The sequence below is a fragment of the Pteronotus mesoamericanus genome, unplaced genomic scaffold (genome assembly GCF_021234165.1).
Source record: "Pteronotus mesoamericanus isolate MK-2021 breed Mesoamerican mustached bat unplaced genomic scaffold, CSHL_Meso_final contig_116, whole genome shotgun sequence".
Taxonomy (NCBI): domain Eukaryota; kingdom Metazoa; phylum Chordata; class Mammalia; order Chiroptera; family Mormoopidae; genus Pteronotus; species Pteronotus mesoamericanus.
This window is the reverse complement of record NW_026555027.1, coordinates 26,677,465-26,696,633: the sequence shown is the minus strand read 5'-3', so window position 1 is coordinate 26,696,633 and position 19,169 is coordinate 26,677,465. Positions and strand designations below refer to the sequence as shown.

The 19,169-nt window shown below is 37.1% G+C and overlaps 1 protein-coding gene across 2 annotated transcripts in view; it reads left to right on the top strand.

Annotated features, from left to right (window-relative positions):
- SPTSSB (serine palmitoyltransferase small subunit B) overlaps positions 1-17,561 on the top strand; it is a 32,979-nt gene extending 15,418 nt beyond the window's left edge. For both annotated transcript variants that reach the window (XM_054576867.1, XM_054576876.1), the window contains one exon: positions 16,577-17,561. In XM_054576867.1, the coding sequence (XP_054432842.1) occupies positions 16,609-16,839 (231 nt within the window). In that variant the 5' untranslated portion in view covers positions 16,577-16,608 and the 3' untranslated portion in view covers positions 16,840-17,561. The remainder of the gene's footprint in view (positions 1-16,576) is intronic.
- The last annotated feature ends 1,608 nt before the right edge of the window (positions 17,562-19,169 follow it).

Genomic DNA, 19,169 nt, shown 5'->3' with positions numbered 1-19,169 from the left:
GAGATTGATCTAATCTGAATTTAGTAGTTCCTAAATTATTATGAAATTTCTCTTAAAGTCAAATTCCAAAATTTTTTTCCCAGCCAGCAGTCCTTCATTCATAAACCCCTCTGGAGTCTGTCAGAAAATGCAAAACAGTAACTACAGCTCTGAATATACAACTATTCAAGACCTGCCGTGCTGCCCGAAGGCCTCAGCTGATAGTTGGACTGAAAATACATGTTTCCTATTCCACTTTTGTTAGTGTTAATAAAACTGAGAGGCAGTAGGGGATTTAGATAGCTGCGAAAACACTCTGCTCTTTATGTAACTCAACACGACACTGTACTAACAACAAATTGGATAAATTGTTGGCGAGACTTTTCTTTTTGGTACATTATTTCAGTAATTCACTCTATGTACAAGATTATAAAACTTAGAGTAACTTAGTTGCTTAATAGCAGTAACATGCTTTGACCTACAATGATTTGGTTTTTCTTCTCTGAGGAGTCTGTAGAATTGTCCAAATATTTCATGAATGCTTAAAAAAAGTTCTTAAACTGCCCTGTGGTTGTTTGAATTTTTTCTCTGCCTTTGTTTCATTACAAACTTTTTACGTTGGTTTTCTTAGCTCCCTCTAAAGATATGGACTTCAAATCCATCACTTCTGCTCTGACTTTTAATATTCGCCCTGTATCAGCATGAGGAATTGCTTACCAAAGGATATCTGGAGAGTATTCTAAGATGGAAAGAAAATTCCCAGGAAAATGTTAAACAAGGATGGAACTCTTTACAGGGCCCAGAAAATATTGTAGTCACCCACAGAAAACTTAGAGCAAGATATCTGAAAACTGTGAAGCCAATAAACTAATATTGCACCTGATACTTACATAGATACAGGAGGTTTTGCCATTAATCATATGAATTGATTCACACTAAAGAAGCAACTCCCCAAAACAAGAACCATCACATAAGACTGTGCAGTACACAGCCCACACAGTAGTATCTGGTGACTCTAGCCAAGACACATTAGAATATTTGTTCAGAGATTGCAGTACCTTTCTAGTAGTATTTGTGGTAATAGCCATATACATGCATTGTGGGTTTTGTTTTTTTGTATGTTTATTTGTTTGTTTTTCCTGTACTGGGCAATTCAATTAACAAACATAAAAAGGGCTAAGGGTTTTTTTTCCCAATAAAATATACAAAACACTCCATTCCTGAAGTAACCATTATAGAATAGTTCACAAAGAATTTTTTACTTTATAATTTAGTAAAGTCTTGCAAATAGTTTAAAGTTGTACCAATTCATAAGAAACAACAATAAACACTGCTATCACTATTACTTCTAAAGAGCTCAACACCTTTCCCTACACTTCTTACCACATCACTGAAACAGACTTAAAGGCGATTATCAATGACCTTCATTTTACACAACAAAGCTGTGACAGAAAGATTTTAGAACTTGCCCAAGGACTCAAAGTAGAATGAATGAATGAATGAATGAATGAATAGAAGAGAAAAGAGTAAAGAGAAAAGTAATGGGGGAAAAGAAAGTAAGGAAAAGGAAAGAATAAGAAAAGAAAAAGTTTCAGGTCTTATTTCTATCTTGGAATTTTTTCCCATTAGAACCACTTTTCTACCGACCGATCTTAAATTATTACTCACACAGAGTGAGCACTGGTAAAAGCCATTTTAATGGAATTTAAAACCACTCTACAAGTGCTTCATTTTCTTAATTCCCCACAGAGTCCGTGAACTTTTAACAGTGTGAAAAAGTAAAAAAAAAAAATTGTTATATTAAAAAATGATTTAGTACCAGTTCCCTTTCATCCTACAAAAAGACAAATTGTAGCTGGATTTGCAGAAAACAATCTAAAACTAATTGTCTAAAAGCAGAGAAAAATAATTCATAAGCGCCTTTTCTGTGCCTCACATTGTACTATGAAAATATTAAATATATACAAGTATGGTCCCTACGCTCAACGACCTGAAAATTCAGTCCGCCAGCCAGCTCACCAGCCAGCACGTGGGTATCGCACGCTCCAGGCACTGGGGATAGCGAGATGACTGTGACATATTCCCAATATTCAAAGGCCTCATAGTTTAGAGGAGAAACAGATTGTGAGTGGCTAATTATAATACAGTATAAGTTCTGAAACAAGGCTGCAGTGGTAACATGCGAAAGAAAGCCATATATTTTCTTCAGGAAGGGTGAAAATTCCTGAGAATGTTCCCAGAAAGGAAAATATAGGAGCTAGGTCTTAAAAGTATTGTAAGGTAAAAAGTAAAGTATTTCTCGAAGAGAAAGGGGAACAAAAGCACTTCTAGAAAAGAAAAAAGAGTGAAAACATAGAAGCTTAAGAGCGCATGACATTTAGCAGGAAAGGTCAAAAATGATGTTAGAGAGGTAGAGAAATCAAACCGTGAAGGGCCTTAAATGAATATTTTATTTCATATGAAATGGAGAGCCACTGAAGAGTCTCAAGCAGAGAAGTGTCTGCAACTTCAGAAAGTTAATTCCAGCAGCAATATGGATGATTGTAAGATAAAAAGGAGACAAGTTGCCAGGCTATTTCATTAGTCCAAGCAGGAGATGGAGAGAGTCCAGCAGTGCCCAATAACATTTTCTGCAATAATGGAAATATTCTATAACCATGCTGTCAAATATGGTAGCCATAAGCCACATGTGACTAAGGGTGCCATATTGCATGGTACAGAGACATCATACAATGTGGCACTTGAGTTAAGCCTTAAAGTAAGGTTCTTCCAACTACAGGTTGCAATTGGTAGATTAAAAAATTGATGTAGTAGCTCATGATTGAGGTATTTTTTAATGAACAAAGAGAATAATATAGAATACAGTAGAAACTAATCAAATAGAACAGAATAGAAAAAAAAACTATCAGCATGCACCTCAGAGGATAATTTTGAGACATTTATTTTAGTTATATGGCGATGTGTGTGTGTGTGTGTGTGTGTGTGTGTGTGTCCTGTATCACAATGTAAAATGTACTTTTGCTCTCTATTGTGTTTAAAAATGTTTGAAAGCCAGTACTTTATGGTAGGGTATTACTGAACTCTGTTAAGAGTTTTTAAGAAAAGTTTTCCAGAAGACCAGAACAACATAAGCAAAGTTCATTGGAGTTTGAAATGGGGAAACTCTGGACCTTTAATATTTTTTTGCCTTCAAAAAATTTTAATAGAGTTTATTGTTCAGAGCAGTTTTAGACTTACAGAAAAGAATTGAGAAAACAGTACAGAGAGTTCGCATTTACCCTGCATCGAGTTCTTATATTAATATGACACGTTACAATTAATGAACCAATCTTGATACACGATCACTAAGTAAAGCCAATACTTTACTCAGATTTCCTTAGTTTTTACCTAAGGTCCTTTTCCTGTTCCAGGATTCCATTCAGTATAACACACAACATTTAGTTATGCTTCCTGAGGCTCCTTTGCGCTGTGACAGTTTTTCATGCTTTGCTTGTTTCTAATGACCTTGAGAATTTTAAGGAGCACTGCTTAGGTATTTTGTAGGACGCTCTTCTATTGAAATTTGCCTGATTTTCCCCCCATGATTAGACTGAGGTTGTGGGCTACTGGGAAGAAGACCCCAAGATAAAGTGCTGTTGTCATACTACATACAGTATGTGTGTCATACTGATACATACTATCAGTGTAATTAACTGGCGTTGACGTGGGCCTTGACCAGCTGGCTGAAGAATGCTTATCAGTCTTCTCCACAGTAAATTTACTCTTTTTTAATCCCCCTTTCCATACTGTACTCTTTGGAAGAAAATCCCTCTGTTTCTTTTTAAAATAAATAATGTAATTTAAGGAAGGTTTCAGCTTCAGCCTTACTGAGTTTTTCCCAAAGAATACTACTTCTGAGTACACAGTCCCTTTTTAGATACTGCATCTCTTTCTGCAACAGTAGGACCATTTTCTCACTTCTCAGATGTTCAGGTTCCAAATATGAAGCACAAAAAAAGCTGTGATTGATGTAGAATTCCAAAATAAGTAGAAAGCAAGTTAACCCAAAATCAATTATAGGACTTTCTGACTTTTCAGCCCCAGATTCTGACAGTTTAGAAGTAAATTCCTGGTGTTTTTATTTTCCCCAGCAGGGAACATTCCTGTTCAGCTAGAGTTTAGAAAGAGAAGTTCCTTACTGAGAAAATCCAATAATTTGGTGTACTTTTTCAGGTGTAAGAGGGCTATAGGATCAGTTCTTCTGAAATATTCCCCAGGTAAGTTCAACCTTACCAAAACACCTGCTACTCGTCTTTCATTGCAGTTGCCTAACTTTTCACAAGTCCTGTTCCCATGTACAGAAAACAACAACCAAGAACTTGCTGAGCATACACAGGCTCTACTTTTGTTACTTTCCTGCACGTTCCCCTTACAGTGCTCTCATTTTGTGACTCACAGATGGGATCATGTGAACATGTGGTTTTTTTATTACTTTATTTATTTTAACTTCTCCATTTGGGCCAGAACAAGGTCCTCCCTCTTGAGTAAGGTGGATCATAAGTCTGGGAAAGGAGATGAAATTTTATGTCCTTCCACACAAATCTACTGAGAGAGAGAAAAGTCATTACCTGTTGATAAAAGAGCAGCGACATTCAGAAATTTAAAAAAAAAAAATAGCCTGTTACTCTCCAATCAAGAGAGAGTTCTTAGTATCTTAGATACTTCCAAGTGCTTGCTATTCTCCACTGCTCCAATATCCCTATCCATTCACAGGGTTCCCTTTAGGATTCAGTCTATTCCTCTGACTCCCCAGACTCATAGTCCTTCTTCTTCTTCCCTTTAATCTGGAAAAAACTCTTGTCCATGCTAAAAATGAACACTACTAAAAAGAAACTTAGTTTTGCCAGTTCCCAGGAGTATTTGCAATAAATTAGCCTTCAGAACTTCATTCAACTAGAGGAGAATCTGAAATGTGAGATTGCAGGAAAGAATCTTGAGTAAGGGAAGAATAGAGTTTGGAAAAACTGAGGGAGAGTGGAACTGAGGTCTTCCAGATATCCTACATACCTGAATTCATTTTGTGTGCTCAACTTTGAGTCTTCAAAGACCACAGAAAACCTCCACTGGAATTTCTACTTCTTTGATCCAGTGTCAGTTCACAAAAACAGGATATATTGCATGTGGTCCAGTTGTTTCAATTTGATTTGAAAAACCAATTTAATTAACCAATTTAAGGTTAGCCCATAGACTCAGTCAATTTTTTTAAATATTTTTAATTTAATCTTTATTATATTTTTCCATTACCATTTAGTTCCCTTATACCCCTCCATCCTCCCAGCAATCAATACACTGTTGTCTATGAGCCCTTTTTCCTTTTTGCTCAACCCCCTAACCTACCCCCACCACTAGCTGTCATCTGTTCTCCATCTATAAGTCTGTCTCTGTTTTGCATGTTAATTCAGTTTTTTCATTAGATTCTACATATGAGTGAAATCATGTGGTATTTCTCTTTCTCTGACTGGCTTATTTCACTTAGCATTATGTTCTCCAGTTCCATCCATACTGTTGCAAAGGGTAAAACTTTCTCTTTTTTTTTTTATGGCCAAGTAGAATTGCATTGTGTAAATATCCCATAGCTGCTTTATCCACCCATCTATTGATGGACACTTGGGCTGCTTCCATATCTTGGTGATTGTAAATAACGATGCAATGAACATAAGGGTGCTTATGTTCTTTCAAATTAGTGTTTTGTGTTCCTTCAGATATACTCCGGGAAGTGGGATTGCTGAGTGAAAAGGTAGATCCATTTTAAATTTTTTGCAGTATCTCCATATTGCTTTCCACAGTGGCTGCACCAGTCTGCATTCCCACCAACAGAGAAAAGGGTTCCCCTTTCTCCACATCCTCACCAGCACTTGTTCTTTAATTTATTGATGATAGCCATTCTGTCAAGTGTTATATGGTATTTCACTGTGGTTTTAATTTGCATTTCTCTGATAATTAGTGACACTGAGCATCTTTGCATATGTCTTTTGGCCATCTGTACGTCCTCTTTGGAGAAGTGTCTATTCAGGTCCTTTGCCCATTTTTTAATTGGGTCGTTGGGTTTTTTTTTTGGTATTGAGTTTTGAAAGTACTTTATAAATTTTGGATATTACCCCTTATTAGGTAGGTCAGTGATTATGTTCTCCCATTTTATGGACTGTCTTTTTAATTGATTGACAATTTCCTTTGCTATGCAAAAACTTTTTAGTTTGATATCGTCCCATTTGTTTATTTTTTCTTTTGTTTCCCTTGCCTGGGGACATATATCCAATAAAAAGTTTCTACAAGAAATGTCTGAGATTTTGCTTCCTGTTTTTTCTTCTAGGATTTTTATGGTTTCTTGTCTTTTAAGTCTTTGATCCATGTTGAATTCTTGTGTGTGGTGTAAGAAGGTGGCCTAGTTTCCTTTTTCTACACATATCTGTCCAATTTTCCCAACACCATTTATTAAATAAACTATGTTTAGCCCATTGTATGTGCTTGCTTCCTCTGTTGAATATTGACTACAAAGTTGTGGGTTTATTTATGGGCTTTCTATTCTGTTCCATTGACCTATGTGTCTGTTTTTATGCCAGTACCAAGCTGTTTTAATTACTATGGCCTTGTAGTATAGTTTGATATTGGGTAGCATGATTCTTCCAACTTTGTTCTTCTTTCGCAGGATTGCTATGTGGGACTTTTGTGGTTCCATATAAATTTTTGAAATTTTTGTTCTAGTTCTGTGAAATATGTCATTGGAATCTTGATAAGAATTGCGTTGAAACTACAAATTGCTTTGGGTAGTATGGACATTTTAATGATGTTAATTCTTTCTATCCATGAACATGGTATGTGCTTCCACTTAATTCCTATCTTCTTCAATATCTTTCCTCAGTGTCTTATAATTTTCCAAGTACAGGTCTTTTACACCCTTGGTTAGGTTAATTCCTAGGTATTTTATTCTTTTTGAAGCAGTTACGAATGAAGTTGTTTTCTTAATTTCCATTTCTGTTAGTTCATTATTGGCATATAAAAAAATGATTTCTGAATATCAATTTAGTATCCTGCCACTTTTCTGAATTCATTTATCCATCCTAATAGTTTCTTGGTGGAATCTTTGGGGTTCTCTATGTACAGTATCATGTCATCTGCATACAAAGACAGTTTTACTTCTTCCTTCCCAATTTGGATGCCTTTTATTTCTTCTTCTCGTCTGATTGCTGTGGCTAGGACTTCCAGTACTATGTTGAATAAGAGAGATGAAAGCAGACATCCTTGCCTTGTTCCCAATCTTAAGGAGAGCGTTTATAGTTTTTGCTTGTTAAGTATGATGCTGGCAGTGGGTTTGTCATATATGGTCTTCTTTATGTTTAGGAATGTTCCCTCTATTCCCACTTTGCTGAGGGTTCTGATAAAAAAAAAGTGCTGGATTTTATCAAAAGCTTTTTCTGCATCAATTAATATGATCATGTGGTTTTTATCCTTCTCTTTGTTTATGTGGTGAATCATATTTATTGCTTTGCAAATGTTGCACTTACCTTGCATTCCCAGAATAAATCCCACTTGATCATGGTGTATGATCCTTTTGATGCATTGCTGTATTTGATTTGCTAATATTTTGTTGAGGATTTTAGCATCTATATTCATCAGGGATTTGGCCTATAATTTTCTTTCTTCATAGTGTCTTTATCTGGTTTTGGAATTAGGTTAATGCTGGCCTCATAAAATGAGTTTGGGAGCCTTCCCTCCTCCTGAATTTTATGAAATAGTTTGAGAAGGAGATGTGTTAGTTCTTCTCAGAATGTTATGTGAAATTCACCTGTGAAGCCATCTGGTCCAAGGCTTTTGTTTGCTGAGAGTTTTTTTATGACTTCTTCAATTTCATTAGGTGTGAACTGCTATTCAGATTCTCTGATTCTTCCTGATTTATTTTCAGAAGATCGTATGTTTATAGGAACTTATCTATTTTGTCCAGGTTGTCCAGTTTGTTGGCATATAATTGCTCATAATATTTTCTTACAATCCTTTGTATTTCTTTGGTGTCAGTTATTATTTCTCCTCTTTCATTTCTGATTTTATTTGGTCCTTTCTCTTTATTTCTTGATGAGTCTGGTTAAAGTTTTGTCACTCTTGTTTATCTTTTCAAAGAACCAGCTCTTGGATTCACTGATCTTTTGTATTATTTTTTAGACTCTCTTTCATTTATTTCTGCTCTAATCTTTTTTATTTCCTTCTTTCCACTCTGGGCTTTGAGCATTGTTCTTTTTCAATTTCCTTTAAATGTGACATTAGGTTATTTGTTTGAGCTTTTTCTTGTTTTGTTTTGTTTTGTTTTGTTTTTGTTTTTGTTTTTTGAGATAGACCAGTAATGCTATGAATTACCCTCTTAGGATTGCTTTCCCAGTGTCCCACAGATTTTAGACTGTTGTGTCCTCATTTTCATTTGTTTCAAGATATCTTTTGATTTCTTCATTGATCTCATTGTTGACCCATTTACTGTTTAATAACATGTTATTTAGCTTCCTTGTCTTTGCATGTTTTTCAGTGTTCTTCTTGTGATTGATTTCTAGTTTCATAGCATTATCGTCAGAGAAGATGCTTGATATAATTTCAATCTTCCTAAATTTATTGAGGCTTATTTTGTGTCCTAGCATGTGGTCTATCCTAGATAACATTCCATTAGCACTTGAAAAGTATGTATATATATTGCTGCATTGGGGTGAAATGCTCTGAAGATCAATCCATTGAAGTCAATGGGGTGTTAAAATACCCAACTATGACTGTATTTCCGTTGATCTCTCCCTTTATGTCCATCCAGATTTAATTCACATATTTTGGTGCTTCTATGTTGAGTGCATAAATGTTTATTAGGGTTGTATCCTGTTGGATTGTTCTGGTTATCCTCATGTAGTGTCCTTCTTTGTCTCATACTACAGCCTTGGTTTTAAAGTTTATTTTGTCAGACATAAGTACTGCTACCCCAGCTTTTTTTCTTTTCCATTTGTATGAAATGTTTTTTCCATCCCTTTGCTTTTAGTCTGTGCGTATCTTTCTATCTTAGGTGGGTCTCTGGGAGGCAGCATATATATGGGTCTTGTTTTCTTATCCATTTAGCTACCCTGTGTCTTTTGGTTGGAGCATTTAAGCTATTTACATTTAAGGTGATTATTGATAGGTACATATGTAGTGCCATTTTATTGTTAGACTGTTTTCCTCTGGGGTTTTTTTTTTTTCTTTTCTCTTTTTCTTCTTCTTCTTAAAGCAGGCCCTTTAACATTTGTTGCAATACTGGTTTGGTGTTAACAAACTATTTTAGCTTTTTCGTGTCTGGGACGCTCCTTATTTCTCCTTCAATTTTAAATGATAGCCTTGCTGGGTAAAGTAGCTTTGGTTGTAGGTCCTCACCTTTCATCACCTTGAATATTTCACACCACTCCCCTCTGGCCTGAAATGTTTCCATTGAGTAATCAGATGACAGTCTAATTGGAGCTCTCTTATAGGTAACTACCTGCTTTTCTCTTGCAGCTGTTAGGATTCTCTCCTTATCTTTAAGCCTTATTATTTTAATTATGATGTGTCTCAGTGTAGGCCTCTTTGGATCCAACTTGTTTGGTACTCTCTAAGTTTCCTGGAGTTGTACAACTTTTTCCTTCACCAGATTAGGGACGTTATTGGTTATTATTTCTTCAGGTAGGTTCTCAATCCCTTGCTCATTCTCTTCTCCTTCTGGTATTCCCATGATGCAGATGTTGTTACACTTCATGTTGTCCAAGATGTTTCCTAAGCTCTCCTCGTGTTTTTTAAATTCTTTTTCCTTTTTGCTGCTCTGCCTGATTGTTTTTTTCTACCTTCCCCAAAACACTGAATCTATCCTCTGCTTCATCTAGCCTACTGTTTATTCCTTCCAGTGTATTATTTATCTCAGCTATTGCATTCTTTATTTCTGACTGATTTTTTTTTATGGTTTCTATGTGTTTTTTCATGCTGTTGAGTATCTGTATAATCATTACTCTGAACTCCCTGATAAATAGCTTACTTCTATTTCATCTATTACTTCTGGAAAATTCTCTTGTTTTTTCATTAGGGGTCTGTTTCTTTGTCTTCCCATTTTGGCTGCTGCTTTGTATTTTCTGCTTTAGCTATGAACTAATCAGCTGGTTAAGCTGATCAGTTGTTAATCTAATCAAACTGTAATCAGCAGTCAGTTTTAAGCACCACAGGGTGGAGCAGAGTAATTCCTGTGGGCAGGGCTATTGCTTCCCCTCAGGCTGATGCCATTCAGAGAGGAGTGGTCTGCCTGAAACAGATGGCTCCTGCAGTATGGCCAATGATTCAGCACATGGATCGTGATGGTTGTGCCCTGAGTTCTCTCCCCAGAGCCACCAACCCCAGACTCTCCTCAGGCATCTCTAGTCCGCTTTGCCCTCCCTTTGCTGGCACTCAGATTAGTGGCTACAAATGAAATTTTGTGCTTTGGCCCTTTAAAAGGCTCTCTGCATTTCAAGCCATCTCTCCCTGGCAGACAGAACCCCTGCTGCTCTTCACAACTGGGTGTTATCTGGGTTTCTTTCAGGCTCTGGTGTTGTAGGCTGGGGTCCCCAGCTTGGAGTTTAGACCCCACTCTTCTTAGGGAAACTCTCTGGCCACTGAAATATCCCTCCAGCACTTTAGCTGCCACCCATGGGAGTCCACCAGCTTTCTTACATTTTCTCCGCACTGCCTACCAGTTCTGTTGTGGTGAGGTGGTTTCTTCTGTCTGTCCATGGTTGAAAGACTTCTCTCCAGCTAGTGTTCAGTTGGTTATTCAGGATGATTTCACTACAATTTAGTGGTAATTCCAGATTGGTCCTGGGAGGAGGTTAGTGTAGCTTCCTCTTACTCCTCTGCCATCTTGTATCTTCCCCTATATATTTTTAAAGATTTTATTTATTTATTTTGAGAGAGGGGGGAAGGAAGGGAGAGAGGAAGGGAAACATCAATGTATGGTTGCCCCTTGTGTGCTCCCTACTAGGGACCTGGCTCACAACCCAGACATGTACCCTGACTGGGAATTGAATCGGTGACCCTTTGGTTCACAGGCCAGTACTCAATCCACTGAGCTACACCAGCCAAGACCTTTTTATTCTTTTTAAATAGGTGATTCAGTCTAGGGGATTTCTAGTCCATCCAGCCACTAACATTTTAAGATTCCACTTTAGCTACCTAAGATATGTGGGAAATATTGTCTACAATGTACATTGGTGGGATATATTCAGCTGAATTATAGTCCTTGAGGGCAATGAGCATGACTATCTCCCTCACCAGTCTCCAGTTCCTAGTGCAATTACCAGTCTGTTAAATTACTTTAGATAAATGAAAGGAAAGGAAGGAGGGAGGAAAGTCTTTCTCCAGTTAGAGTCTTTCTTTCTACCTATGTATTTCCTCCGTATGCAAATTTTTAAATTGATGCTTTGCTTGCATTTCTGTTAATCCTCACAGCAACCCTAAACAGTAGGGATTATTATCTCCATTTTACAGATGAGGAAATTGAGGCCCAGAATAATCAGTAACTTGGGCCAAGATGACAGAGCCAGGAGCAATGGAGTCAGGACTTGAACCCATGTCTAACTTTATTCCCAACCCCATATTCTGCATTATGCAAATGGAATGGCAGCACTTTCTAAACCACAAATAATCCTATGAAAATATAATTATTTTGTTATTTATTATTAGAGGAACTTTGATAAATCAAATTCATTAAGCATCTTAGAATATGGTACTACACTGGGTCTCCTGAAGGAGACTTGATGGCATTTTTAAACCAAAGGCTCAGAGAAAGCCTTTCTTCTGGCTTCACAATCATTCCCCCAGATACCAATGCTGACCTTTGCACCAATTTCCACTTCCCACAGGAGCTTCAACTGCTCTGTGCTTCACGGGGCCTCCTGCCTACCCATCTACTTGAAGACATCATCACACAGCTATAGCCACTGTATCCTGAAGACATACCACAGCCTGCTTAGGTAGCACCACCTTTGAAGGCACAACCTCAAACATCTGAAAGCATTTTTAAATCATCAAGTTAGGAGGGAAACTTAAAAAGAAACAAATAAAAAACGACTCTCTCTTTTCCATATTTGGAGAATTATCTTTCAGAAAACACAATTAAAACAAGGAGATTCGTGGTGTACTTGAATAAATAAACATTTTCAGTCCTTTGTTTAGCTTTGTCGGGATATGGCATTAGGTGTTTAAGGAAGTGGGAAAATTAATTTCACACTTCATTGTGAAAAAATAGGACTAAGATGTTTTCTGTCATCAGTTACCTGTGGATAGTTGATTTCGTGGCATCTCCTCATTATTTTTCCAAATTCAGCCTCTTTTCCTACCTTCCTTCTTAGCATTTTTCCATGTCCTTTCCCCTCAGTTAGTGCTCATTCTTGGCTCCTCATTAACTACACATCTGTTATGAGGGGAAGCAGAGTTTGTCTTTTGATTATTTTAAGGTAGTTATTTTTAAGAAACAAAAGACTCAGAAAGGACCTTTGACCTTCCACCTTACCAGCCTAAAAGAACTCAGAAAAATCTTCTTTAAGGAAGGGAGATGTCACCTTGGCATAATATAAATTAAGGGAGGCAGATAGGAAACTGGCAAAGCCTGATAGACTCCCCCTTGTGTCCCATTGTGTCTGATGGTCCTGCAATAACATGTTTTCCAAATATTTGCTCTTTCTCATCTACCTGTGAATTGCCTGCTTTCCCTTTGAAGCCTCAGACCCCTGCCTCCCTCTCCTTAGTCCAGAACAGTATATAAACAGCCAACACTTGATTTGTCCTCAGGTACTATACTCTCGTGGAACCCCCGCATGTACATACATAATAAATATGGATATTTTTTCCTGTTGATTTCATGTCAATTTAATTACTAGAGTAGCCAGAACAATTTAGAAAGGCAAAGGGAAAATTATTTTCTCTCCCCTATATTTTCATGGTCATGGTCCAGTTTGCTGTTGCCTAGAAGAGCATCATCTGTCCATAATGAGAATGATTCCTTCTGAAACCATTACTACTCAGAAGAACCCACACAGCAGTACTCAAAATGTATTTGTTTGATGAATTAATAAATTCTCCTACTCACATTACTCAACTTAAATTGTCTAAAATGGTTTTTTAAAAAAAAATTTCATGTAGTCCCATAGGGATTATATAGACTTAAAAAGTAGTAAAAATATATTACTTGAGCCTGCCATTTTCAACCAGGGTGCACAAGAATTTTTAAACATGCAACACCTAACTATTAGGAGCACTGACCTCTTCTCCCTTTGATTGTCAAATTTAAAAAATGGCAACAGCCAACACAACAATAGCTGCCCAGTGTGAATGATTCAAAATTATACCTACTTTTTCTGTCAGATTGGCAAAAAAAAATATATATATATATATAAAAAATTACTGTTTGGCGTGCTGCAGAATTTTAATAATTAGTTTATGTATGCCATGAGATGATAAAGGTTGAAAATCGCTGATTTAAACAAACATAGAGCCTAAATATAATGCATATCTTAACAATAGAATGTAGCAGATGGTTTACCAATAACCAAACTCGCTTTCTTCTCACCTTTTCATAATAAGAAACAATGAATAAATAATCCTTAAAATTGCTTTTCATCAAAAAGGGGAAAAAAGAATCAAGGAAAGGGGGAAATCAATGCGTTTTATTGGCTGTCTCTTAGATTTCATGAGACTAGAGTGAGATGTGACAATCTAAAGCCCTTGTTACATGTCAGAGCTGGCTACTGAGAGGGTTGGAAAATGATACAGGGGACTGTAGAAACTGGCAGGGAAAAAAAGGTTCTTTAATCTTAATTCTTTAAATTGCTAGCAGTGTGTGACCAAGGTCTTACAAGGTATCTGCCCCTGGCGTAATGTTCCTATCGTTCAGGCATCTGCGCACAACTTAGCTGCGTGCCCCTGCCTCAGGGCCTCTGACGAGCCTGCAGTCAAGGTGTCTGTCCATCAGAGATGTTCAAGCAAGAAATTTAATTTTAGAACAGAAAGCAATGGCCAGGCCATTAATTTGTGCATTTTTAAAAGCTAAAATGTGTAGAGAAAAAGTCATTAATATTTCTAAATGACTAATTTATCTTATTTATAACGTTGAAAAGAGTATCAAGGCTATTTTCAACAGATTTTCAGTACATGGTGGATTCTGAATAAGTAACATCCGTAAGAGAGCAGAGGCATAGATTTTTCTAGACAATTGTTACTCAAAATCATTTCAACTTGGCTTTAAACTCATGGAGGGAGGGTAGCATGTCCATAAGAACTTAAAGCCCCATCCCCTCAGCATTCCCCTGTTAAAAACCTCTGGACTTCCCCTCACTCATAGGATAAAACCCTAATACATAGCCTACCCAACTAGGCTCTAAGTGTTTGGCCTCACTCGGACCCTTCCCTCCTGTTCAGTTTTCCATACTCCCAGCCTCCCTCACTAGATCTCTGTGCTCCATTACCTGATCCCCTCAACCACCTATCCATCTCCTTCCCACCTCTAACCTTTGCATAAGCACAAGTTGATCCCTTTGTCTTGGCCATTCTCCTCACCTGACTACCTATCTACCTGTCTGACCCACAATCATCCCTTGGATCTTTTCCCAAATATCTCTTCCTCAGAGATATGCTCAGGCTGAATCAGGTTTCCCGCAGCCTCTTATGCACTGCTTTTTCCTTTTAGGGCATAATGAAGTTGATAATTATATATTTGTATATATTGTTTGATTGCTACCTGTCCCCCCAAACTGGACCAAGCTTCCTGAGTGGAAAGTCCCTCCCCGTCTGGGCCATCACTCTCCCACGTTCACCCAGCACAGCCTGGGCCCTGACACGTGATGCGGGTCCTCTCCTGCTCCTGATCAGTTACCTGGCACCGCCCCACACTCCTTCTAGGTATTGAAAAGGAAGCGAGTGTAGGTAGCCATGAAAGAGATTTTTAAAAATTAGGTTCAGTTTTGAAATATACATTTGTCTAGTGGGACAGCCTAAAAGCTCAAACAGTGATAACTTGTAATTTTCTGTGGAAAGTCTCAGTTGCTTGTATAATTTCACTCACTGAAAAGATCACTCCCATCATTCATTTCCTTCAAGACCTCACACTATTAGCTGTTGCCCTTTCTATGCAACCAGAGCTAGGAATACACAAACAAACAAACACTGAGTTCCACCTGCTAGGACAAAGCATTAAAATCCAATTACTTGGTTCTCACTCTGGCTTTGAGGAAAGATGGGAGGCTGACTTTTCTTTTCATAGGAAAGTAAAAAAATTTCAGTTGTATTATCTGCTTATTTGAATTATCCTGGCCATTATTACAGACAATTTGAATAGCAAAATTCTGTGATTTGAATAGTAAAAGTTATCAAAATAGACTTATATGATGTGGCAACCTTTACTCTTAGGAGTAACCAAAACAGGCACAAAGGCCACCTTGTGTCCCCATAGACATCTATAATGTCTCTGAAAGTCTGCAAAATCTTCCTAAGGATCATTTTAAGACCTGATAGATGTGCCTCTTTCTAGGAAGATTTACACGTGATCATAAGTCTCCTATTTGAGAGCCAAAAAAAAATTTTTCTATGAATTTCAAAAGTTCTGTATCCAAAAACAAACAACTACCCAAATGTACACTTTGGGCTTCCCGTTTTTCAGAGGTTCCCAAGACCACCCACATGTTCAGGGACTCCCTAAGAAGACTCACAGGATTCTATATACATATTTTACTCACAGCTATGGTTTGTCACAGTGAAAGAACGTTCAACAGGATCAGCAAGGGAAGAAGACACAGGTGAAGTCTGAAGAAATCCACTTACAGGCTTCCTATATTTTCTCCCTCTCATGAGTGGACACATCGAGTATGCCTGTTTCTCCACCAGCAAAAACGTGATACATGTGCAATGTTTCTGCCCAGGGAGACTCAGCACCAAGATTTCTGTTGGGACTGGTTATGCTGTCACCCTGTCTAGAAATTAGCAAAATTTCAAACTCCCAGAACAAAGCAGGTGCTCACCATTAATTACAGTGTTTGCACAATCTAGGCATAGTGAGTCATCTTTACCCATTAGGGGATGGAGAGAACATTCCAAAACCCAGGACCCCAGATGCGAGCCAATGAACAAACTCGCAAGCAGGCCCTTCTAAAGATAGCACTCTCAGACTTGTTACATTAACTCTTTGGTACACAATTCTTTACATCTTCTTTCAGATTATATGTTGTAGAAAATAGAAAATTCATATTTATCTCTCTCTGTATAGATGGCAAAAGAAAATGTGGTTAGCCTCAATGCTTAGATATTATTACCACTAGAATTATTACTAGGAATTATCACATTAGATGAATGTTACTATTAATACTATTGTCTAGTTTTAATTATTAGTAGCAATATTATTAATTCCTATGATACCTTATGCATCATATTTGAATATAATATTCATATTAACCCATTCAATGATCGTTAACCTTCTTTGAAAGGCTTTCACGTGCTGAAATCATGAAAATCTAAGGAGATTCTGTTTTGGGTTCCTTATTTTAGTTTTCTCCTAATCTGTTGCCTTCTTTAACAGGACGGACTTTCTGCAGCTTGAAGGAGCCAACAATGGATTTCAAGCGTGTGAAAGACTATTTCTCCTGGCTCTACTATCAATACCAAATCATTAGCTGCTGTGCTGTCTTGGAGCCCTGGGAGCAATCCATGTTCAATACCATCTTACTAACCATTTTTGCAATGGTGGTGTATACCGCCTATGTTTTTATTCCAATCCACATCCGCTTGGCTTGGGAATTTTTCTCCAAAATGTGTGGTTATCATAGTTCACTTTCTAATTGATCTTGTTTGCATTCGATGAATTGGCATTGCATATGTTTATGTTGTTTACCACTTATTGTTTTAGGTGAATACTGTGTCTTTCTTCACTATCTGACCTAAAAAGCTCCCATTTCTCCAAGCACTCTCATGTCCTGCCTGAAATATGAGCTGTCTCTTTCAGTTCTTTTGTCCATGTTACATTGTGCATTGGACCATAGACTCTACAATGGCCTTACCTCACATACCATATGTTCTCAACTTAGACCTATGACTTTAGATTTTTTTGTTGTTGTTGTTGAATCAAGAAATTTCACATAAGATGTTTCTGGGAGGTAGGCTTATAAGAGCCCTACCAGAATCATGTTTGAAGTGCTCCCTTGATACCTGTTCTATACTAAAGGATATATTTTTAAAAATGTGTTCATAGGCTACTGTCAAACGTATCATATCTTTGTTTACAATATAAAGATGTGAAGAAATTATACAGGCCCCCTAAATTATTGTTTTTTACTAAACTACTAATACCTAAAGTTCTTTTATTTCAAATGCAAAACAATAGACTGGAGGCAATTACCTCCTTTTAGACATTGTTCATGAATTGTTTCAAATGCTTCTAAATGTCTGGCTTTATAACAATTTAAAATCAACAGTGTTGATTTTAGATAACCCAGTAAGTATTATACTACAAAATAATCTTAAGTATAAGAAACAATATAATCAAAGTAAATTCAGATGTGGTGACTTGTGATGTTGTCTTACCTTGCATGACGCTGGGAGGGGAAAGAGAAAAGAAATTGCTTTTTTTCTGTGCTTTCACTCAGCGGAGGGGGGGAGCATGTATTGGGCACAGAAAGAAAAGCTAATAAATAGACTGGAAGTAATATTCTAACAGCAGGAACTCAACAGTTCCAGTTAAATGCTTTGATATAGTGGCTCCTTTGCAGAGCAAAAATGAGATTTATTAAATTTCCTTCAAAGTGTTTATCTTAAAAACATTATACGTTTTTAATTATACTGCTGAATCATATGGGAATGCCAAATATGAAGCATTGCAGTTTTTCTTTCCTCTCAATAAATGTTAATGTTAGTAATACCGGAGGGTAAAAATGTAAATAGTTTTTGGACAATATTTGCACCCTTGTTTGTGTTATTAAAAAAAGTTCCAAAAAGAGCTAGAAAAAAAGATGTTTGGCATGCCAAATTAACCTGCATGTTTGGGGGGAAGAAAAGAGATATGGTTTGAAGATAAACCAAATCTGAACATGTATTTATTGATTTTTGCAAAATAAAATTAGATTTAATTTTATAAATAAAATATCCACCTCCAGATTTGCTTTTTCCTCATATTGCACTATCTAGGTGCTTACGTCCATATTTCTCCCCCAAATTATCATTTCTTACTAACCCAATGTGGCAACTAATCTTAAAATTGTAGGGCAAAACGAACACTTACCAAGGGTCTTCTCTGTGGTAAACACGTTTTACATATTGAAGTAGGTATTAAGGTCTCCCACTTCCAGGTAGGGACCCTGGACCTTGGAAAAGGTACATCTCTTGTTCAAGGTCCTTTAGCTACTAGTGGCAAAGCAAGGAAGCAAATCCAGGTGAAGACCACACTGGACCCTGAAATGTTTGCCACGTGAAAGCCCGTGGGAGGACAATGTGAGCAAATGAAAGTTGATGGAATGGGAGTCGCCAACATGTTAGAAAGAAGAAACCCAGTGAATAAAAGGGATAAAGAAAGGTAAGTATAACAAAACAGCTGAGATCAGAGAAGCAACCTTTGCTGCTTACCCATGTACTATGCTCACCATTTCCATGCTGTCCGGGCCCACGCGCCTATTTTGAAAGACCGCTTTGGCTTTTAAATATTTAACAGAGGATTCTCAGTGAAAGCATAAACTTGGATGCATTCCCAGTTGACAGTGATTCAACACCCTTATTATTACACAAACCCCTGCTAAGTATTCTTGGAATTCAATCACAAAGATAACGCACTGACCTTCTTAAAATCCTCCTTCTATAAATAAGAATTAAAATAAATGTGAATAGACACAACAAACCTAATAAAGGATGTTGCAAGCCACTGCCCCAGAATGTCACTTTAAAGGTAAGCATTTACTCTAAGCAATCAAAATAATAAATACAGGGTATAAAAAATATAATCAAATATAGTTTGGGGGTGGAGGAGACAATCTGCAGAAGACAGCTCTACCTGCCCTGCACGCTCTGTCAATTTTCTAGACTAGGCAGAAATGCTCTTTACCTTGATCATAGTTGGCCTAGATTAGAAATACTTTCTATATGCTTTTCCTTTGCTTCTATTATCTATATGTTTCAATGGTTATATA